Source organism: Pseudochaenichthys georgianus, chromosome 15 (assembly GCF_902827115.2).
Source record: "Pseudochaenichthys georgianus chromosome 15, fPseGeo1.2, whole genome shotgun sequence".
Classification (NCBI taxonomy): Eukaryota; Metazoa; Chordata; class Actinopteri; order Perciformes; family Channichthyidae; genus Pseudochaenichthys; species Pseudochaenichthys georgianus.
This window is the reverse complement of record NC_047517.1, coordinates 4,938,300-4,948,167: the sequence shown is the minus strand read 5'-3', so window position 1 is coordinate 4,948,167 and position 9,868 is coordinate 4,938,300. Positions and strand designations below refer to the sequence as shown.

The window sequence follows — 9,868 nt, the reverse complement described above, 5'->3', positions numbered from 1 at the left end:
TGTTGTCAGTGAAGAAGGCTAAATCATTGCACGCCCTGGTGGATAGTTAGTCTGTCGACGGTAGCAAACAAGGCACATGCGTTGTTTTTGGTAATGATGTCGGAGAAGAACGATTGTCGTGCGTTTTTCAATTCCAAATTATAAAGGCCAAGTCTCTCTTTATAGATTTCAAAGTGAACCTGGAGATTTGTTTTGATTTTTTTTTGTTTTACGATAATACTTTAATGGTCAGATCAAGTCTGAAATGCTCCTTGCATCACAGCAGCTCCATGTGTAACACCACCAGACACACATCAAGACACACGAGCAACGAACCACAAACATGTAACATCACAGCAGGGTCAGTGAGAGAGAACCTGCTCAGAGAGCTTTTAGTCAAGGTGAGCGCCTGTTGGAACAAAATGTCTGCCCGACGCACCCTGAGATAGTCTACCAGATAAACTGCTGAGTCACTCAATCCACCCACATCCTGTTTATGCAACGCTCTGTAAACAAACAAGAAGCAGAGGCTGTTGCACTCAGTACACCGCAGAGATGGGGACTCGAGTCTGCGACTCGGACTCGAGTCGCACTTAAGTCGCACACACAGAGACTTCAGACTTGACTTGGACTCGTGACCAAAAGACTTCAGACTCGACTTGGACTCGTGTGTTGGGACTCGTGAACAATCATTGTGTTTTCTATTTTTGGCGTATTTAAGGTGGGGTAGGTACATTTGAGAGAAACCGGCTCGAGATCGCTAGAATTTGAAAATACACAACCGGAGATAATCTGCTAGAGGCTGCTACTTCCTTATAGAGCCCGCCTCCTCCAACACACACGAACGCGCACATGACCAATGAGGGCACGAGATAAGTTTGTGCCCAGATGGAAGGCTGCCAGGCAGGTAGGCCATCCAGTTACTTTAGCCGGGCTCATTACGCAGACGTAATGAATGTTACTACCTCGTAGTAACACAATGGCACCGGCGGCACACCTGCGGCTGTACCGTAGGTTCAACTACAAAAACTTAGAACAAATGCCGGCAGCACCAACAAAAGGAGCGCACACTGCAAAGTCTGCAATATCAAAATCAAGGATGCTGGCGCAACAACGTCGAATTTCATCAGGCACTTGAAAACTCACCCGGAGAGGTCAGTCACATTAACACATGGACGGTTAGATGTTTAGCTCAGCATCAGCTATGTAATGCTAACTTAGCTTGCTACTAGCTTTGTAACTGAATATTTGAAAAGATGAGTAAATGTTTGCTTGTCACACTTGTTTGAGTTGAGTGGCGTTGACATCCAACTCTTGACATGACATAAAAAAGGTCGGTAACGTTAATCATTACCCGCTGCCACCATCTACTGGCTAACGTTAAACGTAGAAAAATACATAGTTACATACATAAATACATCTGTGGGTTTATAGGCAGGTTACAGGTTTATTGTTGACCACGTAACGTTAATGTTACAGGTTTATCAGGTTACCATGACACTGGCTTTGAGTGAGAGGATAGAGGAATATGTTTATTAATAGTAGACTTAAAAGATGTCATTAGAGACCCAGTGTAATTAAACAATACGGTTGATACAAAGAGGTATTTGACGTATTTCTGATTCTGAATTGTTTTGCTTATAAGTTGTTTGCATTTAGCTACAGTGTGATGTTTTTCCTCATATTGCAATAGCCTGTTTAAAGTGATCATATAACAAACAACTAATCAGTACTGATACTGTATGCTAATAGATATAGTAAATGCTTTGAATTTCTTAGATATAGCTGTGCAGTATTCTTATCAGACTGGATAGCAGCAGACCATTGGCTTATTACAACCAGAAGAGACATGAGACTTTTATTTTTTTAGAGACTTGAGACTTGACTTGGACTCGTGACCAAAGACTTGAGACTTTATCAAGTCTCACCCCACAAAGACTTGAGACTTGACTTGGACTTGCAAAAAAAGACTTGTGAACATCTCTGGTACACCGTGAACAACTTAAACTGCAGTATTAAGACTTTAAATACTCTTATTTTGGTAAAAAATGTTTACCCTAAATCTCAACATCCTAGTGCCGTTAAAGCCACAGATTTCATTGGCTCTCGGCTCAGGTGACTTGGCAGCGCCGTGAGAAAGCTTATTTAGGGTGGGGGTCATTTATCCAACTATATGTACCATAATGCAACAGGGCGTTGACTTTAACGGATGCATTAAAGGCTTAGCTTGGAAAAATACAGAATATTTCCATTTGCACCTCGTCCTGTTTTATTGTACAGGACTAATCTTAGTATGTATATTGACATGTCGTCTAATAGATTAAATGTACTTTAAAGGGTTTTTATTCTTGTTACAGCGGCTTGTGAATAAGGCTTTGGGCTCGAGTACAAAATATAATTAAATGCATATAAAAAAAGGACATAAACAAATATTTTTAAATGTCTTTTTATGTAAACATGAGAAACTAGTGTGCTTAAATGAAGAGAAGTGTTGTAGACTGCAAGTGCATACGGGTTATTATAAAGGGACAAACTTAGTGGTGGCGTTCCTAAGTCTGTCTTAAAATAAACATGTTTCTCACTTATTTAAGACTAAGGCTGCGGCCACACGAGGACGAATTCAGTCGTTTGCGTTACTGTTTAGTGTCATATAGACCGTTCGGCCACACGAGGACGACCGAATACGGCACTAAACGACTGAGGAAACGATAACGGGTCCCAAGGTGGATAGAAAGGCATACGCAACTCTCTGGGGGGTCAAACGGCTCCGTGTGTACGCCCTATCCGAACATTTTCAGATCACTGATAGTGATTGCGCAATAGCCCCGCCTCTCCCCACCTCTTCTGCTCACCTCCGCTTACCCCGCGCCATTGCTGAAGTGTTTCGCCAACAACAATGGCGGATCGCAGAGTTGCTATCGTGCGCCGGATGCTATTGACCATGCTACAGTTGTTTGTGCAACATCTACAGCAATAATGATGAGGCAATAGCCCCGCCTCTCCCCACCTCTGCTGCTCACCCCACGTCAAAGTAAACTGCACCCTGAATTCAGATTATTTATCTTTCTCTCGCGAGTGAAGTCTAATCTGACAGGACGGAGACACGCAGCTCTGCCCACCTGCACCTCCTCCCGCTGCAGCAAAACACACACTTCAAGTCAGATCATCACCCTTAGCTATTTTAATTACCTCTCAAACTGCCTAAACTAGTTATAAATATGTTTATTTTTACTGTCGGCCGGGTCACTCATTACTGGATCAGCTGCTGCATGAGACAGACACTGACGCTGTCCGAAGAGAGGGAGGAAAAAGAGAGGCTCCGTGTATTTTATTACTATAATATATAGTCGTTATTCATTTGTTTTAAAGCTCAATAAATAACAAAGAAGACCTTTGACCGGCACTTTTATCATTTTGTCCGGAAGATTTAAACTTTAATACACGTTGACTGGCGAAAAACTCTGCCCGGTTCCCTCGGCCCCCACCGCGGAGAATAAACAGAAGGACAACCATGCTTCTTCGCTGCTTTTGTGGAGGAAGTTCCAGCGCCACGTACAGGCTCCAGCATATGTACTGCAGCTTCTCCAGCGGTTGGAGCTAAACGGAGCGGTCTCGTGTGGACAGACACTATCCGGATAACTATTGCGTGTGGACAGAAGCTTGATTGCGTTTGCGTTAATCCTATGCGTTTAGCCGTTTTCGTCCTCGTGTGGCCGCAGCCTAAGACTGAGGCTCTTTGCTTTATGTACCCTCCCCCTCTAACTGGTGGTGTTCCCTCGTTACAGAAGCCAGAGCGAGACGAGTGGGGCTCGGGTCTGGAGGCCATGCAGGCCGCTCTGCAGCTGGAGAAGAACGTGAACCAGGCTCTGCTGGATCTGCACAAACTGGCCTCAGACCACGCCGACCCTCATGTGAGGAACACCTGCTGAACATGAGGAACTACACACTGATGATCTCTGGGGTTCAACGTCTCTGAAGCTTTAGTTGTTAACGTCTGCTCTCTTCTCCTCCTCAGATGTGTGACTTCCTGGAGACTCACTACCTGAACGAGCAGGTCGAGTCCATCAAGAAGCTCGGAGACTTCATCGCTAATCTGAGCAGAATGGACTCCAACACCAACAAGATGGCCGAGTACCTGTTCGACAAGCACACCATGGGGGGGGAAGAACTGAACTCACCTGACAGATCAGCTGATCTGATCATATGTAGATGATCATGTTTGACTACATTACCCATAATCCTCCTCTCCTGTGACACTTTTAACATGGACGTTTCTGATGACTGAATAAACATTTTGAGCTGGATTCTGTCTCGAGACTTTTTCTCATTTTAAAAGGAGAAGGTATCTTTTAAACCTGGTAAGCTTTTAGGATTGAATGGTACATTTAAGCAATAGCTCACTTCAGGCCGTGGTATATGCTCATTGTATCACAGCTAGGGGGCGTGGTTCAACCCCCTTAGCTGTGATGCAATGAGGATATATCACGGCCTGAAGTGAGCTATTGCTTTTATAAAACGGTTACCAAGTGTGGCAATATAAAAGAAAACTACACTCCAATTTGTTTCTATTAGTAAATAATGATGATCAAAATAAAATGGTCCCTCCGTTGCCTTCTGCACAAAACAGTGCGAGGTGGTTGCTATGCAACAACACTAACAGCTAGTGAACATATTAGACAGAGCGTTGATCCATTATTTGGCTATTTATTTACATGAATGTGTTTGTTGCTGTTTATTGTGCAGCCACTGAGAACCTGTCCAGCATCAGTAGCTTGGCTTACGAGGTTACTTATAGGTTGAGGTTGTTCTCGGCTGTTGCTTGGCGTGGCGAGAATATTGCTCCACTTTCTCCGGTCCCCGAGATTGGGCTTCCAGCAGCTCTGGAGAGAGCTTTCGCACCTGTGGCCACTAAGGAAGCGAGAGGGAATGGTGTCTGAGATGTTTTTGAATCCGTTGGAACAAGTGTTTTATTGCTTGTAAACACCTCTCTTAGCTCAGGATGTGTCCCAGCTGCCTTCAAACATGCCGTGGTTAAGCCACTACTTAAAAAGAAAAATCTATCCCTCCATTCTCGCAAATTTCAGGCCCATCTCCCAGCTACCCTTTTTATCTAAAGCCCTGGAGCGAGTAGTTTACGCCCAGATGCAGGTCGTTTTTAACCACGCATGGCATCCACGAAAAATGTCAGTCTGGCTTTAAACCTATGCACAGCACTGAAACAGCCCTTTGAAGAGTTTTTCATGATCTGCCCCTAGCCGCCGACTCAGGTAGCCCAGCTGTTTTGGCGCTGTTGGATTAACTGCTGCCTTTGACACTGTGGATCAGGTATTACAGGCTCTGCCCTTGCATGGTTCAGGTCCTACCTGACGGACCGTAGCTTCTCAGTGCAGCTAGGTGCCTTCTCCTCTGCCAAAGCCCCTCTTATCTGTGGGGTTCCCCAAGGCTCGATTCTGGGCCCCATCTTTTTCCTATTGTAGATACTACCCCTAGGTTCAATTCTCACAAAACATAATAAACCCTTCCATTGTTACGCTGATGATGTACAGATTTATCTGCCTCTCAATCAAAATGCCAACTCACTACAGCAGTTGAAGGACTGCTTAATGGAGATAAAATCCTGGCTGAGCCAAAACTTCCTCACCCTCAATGAGAGCAAGACCGAGGTCATCTTTTTTGGATCCCAACCAACAGTCTCCCCGGTTGATATTCTGGGCTCCCTCAATAAAAATATCCTCCCCTCTGTCATGAACCTTGGAGTGACCTTCAACAGCGCCTTTAAATTTGATAAGCAGGTTAGCACTGTAGTCAAGACCTGCTTTTTCAAAATACGACTATTGGCTAAGACCAAGTCGTTTTTATCTTCTAATGACCTAGAAAGGGTTATTAACGCCTTTATTACCTCGAGACTGGATTACTGCAACGCTCCGTATGTGGGTATAGACCAGGCCTCAATTAGACGCCTGCAGCTAGTGCAGAACGCAGCTGCACGTCTTCTCACTGGCCATAAAAAGCGTGACCACATCACCCCAATTCTGGCCTCACTGCACTGGCTTCCAGTTCGGTTCAGAATAGATTTTAAACTCCTTTTATTTGTTTTCAAAGTCCTAAATGGGCTGGCTCCTGCCTATATAGCCGAACTCCTCCATCGCTACACCCCAGGCAGAGCCTTAAGGTCGGCTGATCAGCTGCTGTTGATAGTGCCTAAGACCAGGCTCAAACCCCGAGGGCATCGAGCTTTCGCAGCGGCGGGCCCCAGGCTCTGGAACACTCTGCCCCTCCATGTGAGGTCGGCCCAGACCCTGTTTTTTTTTTTTTAAATCAACACTTAAAACTCACGTTTTCTCTCTGGCTTTTGTTTAATTATTTATTTATTTAGTTATCCACAGAATTGATACTATTTTTAATATTATTAAGTGTTATTAATATTATTGGGATTTTATGGGGTTTCAGTTTTTTTATGATTAGTAGGTTGGGGGCGGGGAGACCTCAGAGAAGGTTCTGACTGGACTGACTGGTTGCTACGTCTGGTTGCTTGGAGCTGAGTTGGTATAACCCTGAATTAGATTAGAACATTTTAGAAATATGAGAAATAACCTCTTGGTTTTATAAACCGTTTTGTAATTACTTTTTCATCCATTTTTGGATCTCTGCTGGGTTTTCTTTTAAAACCCTAAACCCCCCCTTGGGCTTGGTCCCTACCCTCTCCCTCTGGATCTAAGGTCCGGTAGAGGGGGATGGGGCACAGAGTCGCTTATCCAGGCGGGGGAGTGCATCTGACGAAGAGATAGGTCGTTGTGCTCTCTATCTCTGTTTCTTATCCTACATGTTCACCCTGGACTAGAGGGGAAGCGTTCTTGGACGCCTTTTCAGCTCAATTCAATTCAATATGCTTTATTGGCATGAATGTCAGGTGAACAATATTGCCAAAGCGTCAAGGATATATGATAAGAAAAACATACAAATACAATTCATTCATTAAACAATTTACAACAATATATTACAAAACCTCAAGTATCAAATGTAAAAAGGAAGAAAAGAAAGTCACATGAAGTAGAGGAGCAATCAGAGTGAGCTGAGAGGAACAGCTGTTATGTGTTGTTGTTGTTGTTGTTGTTGTTGTTGTTGTTGTTGTCTCTTAGGCTGTGACATGCGCTCACATATTTCGCTGCTTCTATGCTGCTGGCACTATTTTCTCCAAATACATGTTGCATTTTATTCTGGTCAGACAGTGATTCAAAATCTTGGAGTTTACATGTTATCTTTGTAAAGAACTTTGTTCTAATGTCTTGGTATGTTTGACAGTGCAGCAGGAAGTGTTGCTCTGTCTCCACCTGTCTCTGAGGACAGAGCTGACACAGCCTCTCTCCTCTCGGTCTCCACCTGTCTCTGAGGACAGAGCTGACACAGCCTCTCTCCTCTCTGTCTCCACCTGTCTCTGAGGACAGAGCTGACACAGCCTCTCTTCTCTCTGTCTCCACCTGTCTCTGAGGACAGAGCTGACACAGCCTCTCTTCTCTCTGTCTCCACCTGTCTCTGAGGACAGAGCTGACACAGCCTCTCTTCTCTCTGTCTCCACCTGTCTCTGAGGACAGAGCTGACACAGCCTCTCTTCTCTAGGCAGCCAGGTCTGCCTGTGTGGACCAGTCTCTAGGGCCAGGCTGTGGTCACTGAGTCTGTACATTGTTAATGTCTTCCTCAGTTTGGGATCAGTCACGGCGCTCAGATAGTTTGCCACCGTGTACTGTCTGTTTAGAGACAAATAGCATTGAAGTTTGTTTTGGGCTCTCGTGGTACATGTCCAATAGTTGATGTAATTTTCTTTTTCTTTAGCTATGATTTGGTTGGGCCAGATTGTGTGAGGGCTGTCCTGAGGCCTTGTCCTGTTAGAGGAGGTGAGCCTCAGGACCAGCTGGTTGAGGGGACTCCTCTCTATGTTCTCCTCTTGGCAATGGAGGGCTTTGTAATGGTAGGAGTTGGGATCGCTGGTTTTTAGGTGGTTGTAGAATTTGACTGCTCTTTTTTGTATCCTAATTAAAAGGGGGAATTGGCCTAGCTCAGCTCGGCATCCATTGTTGGGGGTGTTCCTGTGGACTCTCAGGATGCTCTTGCATATCTCCGCATGTAGGGTTTCTATTGGGTGTTTGTCCCATTGATCAAAGTCTTGATTTCCAAGAGGACCCCACACTTCACTACCATACAGTATGATTGGTTCTATTATTGAATTGAATATTTTGAGCCAGATTCTAACAGGTATATCTATATTTGAAGACTTTTTGATAGCATAGAAAGCCTTTCTTCCTTTGTCTCTGAGATCATTAATGGCCAGATTGAAATTTCCTGTTGAAGTAATTTTGAGTCCCAAATATGTGTAGCTGTGTGTGTGTTCTATGCCAGTGGAGCCCAGTAAGAACCGGTGTGGGTTTCCCTGACCCCTGGGTCGTTTCTGGAAGACCATAATCCTGGTCTTTTCCAGATTAACTGTCAGGGCCCAGGTCTGACAGAAGGGTTCCAGATGAACTGTCAGGGCCCAGGTCTGACAGAAGGGTTCCAGGTGAGCTGTCAGGGCCCAGGTCTGACAGAAGCTTTTCAGATGATCCATTTTCTGTTGTAATGCCTCCTTAGATGGAGCTAGCAATATTAGATCATCTGCAAACAGGAGGCATTTAATTTGTGTGTCAGAGAGGGTGAGTCCAGGGATATCGGATTGTTCTAATGATTTTGCAAATTGATCAATATAAATGTTAAACAGGGTGGGGCTGAGACTGCAGCCCTGTTTCACCCCTCTACTTTGGGGGAAGAAATCTGTTTCCATATTGACCATTTTCATCGCACATTTATTATTGGTATACATTGTTTTAATGATATCATATGTTTTCCCCCCAACACCGTTTTCAATCAACTTCAGGAACAGACCGTTATGCCAAATTGAGTCGAATGCTTTTTTGAAATCTTCAAAACAAGAGAAAATCTTCTTATTTTGGTGAACATGTTTATTAATGAGGGTATATATATGGTCTGTGGTCCGATGTTGTGGTGTAAATCCAATCTGACTCTTGCTCAGGACATTATGTTCACTGAGGAAGTCTTGCAGTCGGCTGTTAAGGATGCTGCAGAATAACTTCCCCAGGTTGCTGCTGACACATATGCCTCGGTAATTGTTTGGGTCAAATTTATTTCCATTTTTAAATATTGGTGTGATGATTCCTTTGCTCCAGATGTCAGGGAAATGAGCAATGCCCAGAACGAGGTTGAATAGTTTCAACATGGCAGTGTTGAACTTATGGCTGCTAAATGTGAGCATTTTATTTAAAATGCCATCAGGACCGTTGGCCTTCCTTGGTTGTAGGGCCTGGAGTCTAGCCAGGAGCTCTTCCTCAGTAATGTCATAGTCTAAAGGGTTCTGATTGTCTTTAACGACTGATTCTAGAATGTGTAGTTTGTTGAGGAGATCATTTTGGGCCGAATTCAGTGTAACGGTACTATACAGGTTTTCAAAGTGTGTTTTCCAAATGTCCCCATTTTGAATAGCCAGTTCTTCCTTGTGTGCTTTGCTGAAAGAGTGCCATTTCTTCCAGACATGATTTGAATCAATGGACTCTTCAATGATTTCAAGTTGGTGCTGCACATGTTGCTCCCTTTTAGTTCTGAGTGTTCTTCTGTATACTTTCAGTGTTTCCCAATATTGGAGGCGGAGCTCAGGATTGTCAGGTTGTCTGTGTTTTTGATTTGATAAACTTCTGAGGGTTTTTCTCAGATGTCTGCAGTCTGTATCAAACCACTTTTCATTGGTTGACTTTTTTGATTTATGATATTGTGGTTTTTTCAGATTGGATAAATCTGCCACATTGTCAAAGATGCTGTTAATGTCCCACACAGCCTGATTCAGGCC

The 9,868-nt window shown here is 44.1% G+C and overlaps 1 protein-coding gene across 1 annotated transcript; it reads left to right on the top strand.

Annotated features, from left to right (window-relative positions):
- Positions 1-3,662: 3,662 nt before the first annotated feature.
- Positions 3,663-4,259, top strand: LOC117459697 (ferritin, middle subunit-like). Its single transcript, XM_034100767.2, has 2 exons — positions 3,663-3,890; positions 3,995-4,259. The coding sequence occupies exons 1-2, from the start codon at positions 3,663-3,665 to the stop codon at positions 4,190-4,192; spliced, it is 426 nt and encodes a 141-aa protein (XP_033956658.2). The 3' UTR covers positions 4,193-4,259.
- The last annotated feature ends 5,609 nt before the right edge of the window (positions 4,260-9,868 follow it).

What these genes read in the sequence shown, in the direction of transcription:
- LOC117459697 (XM_034100767.2), top strand. Translation starts at nt 3,663, where the DNA reads ATGCGTTTAGCCGTTTTCGTCCTCGTGTGGCCGCAGCCTAAGACTGAG. An exon ending in CAGACCACGCCGACCCTCAT is followed by an intron (nt 3,891 to 3,994) that starts GTGAGGAACACC and finishes TCTCCTCCTCAG; the next exon opens with ATGTGTGACTTCCTGGAGAC.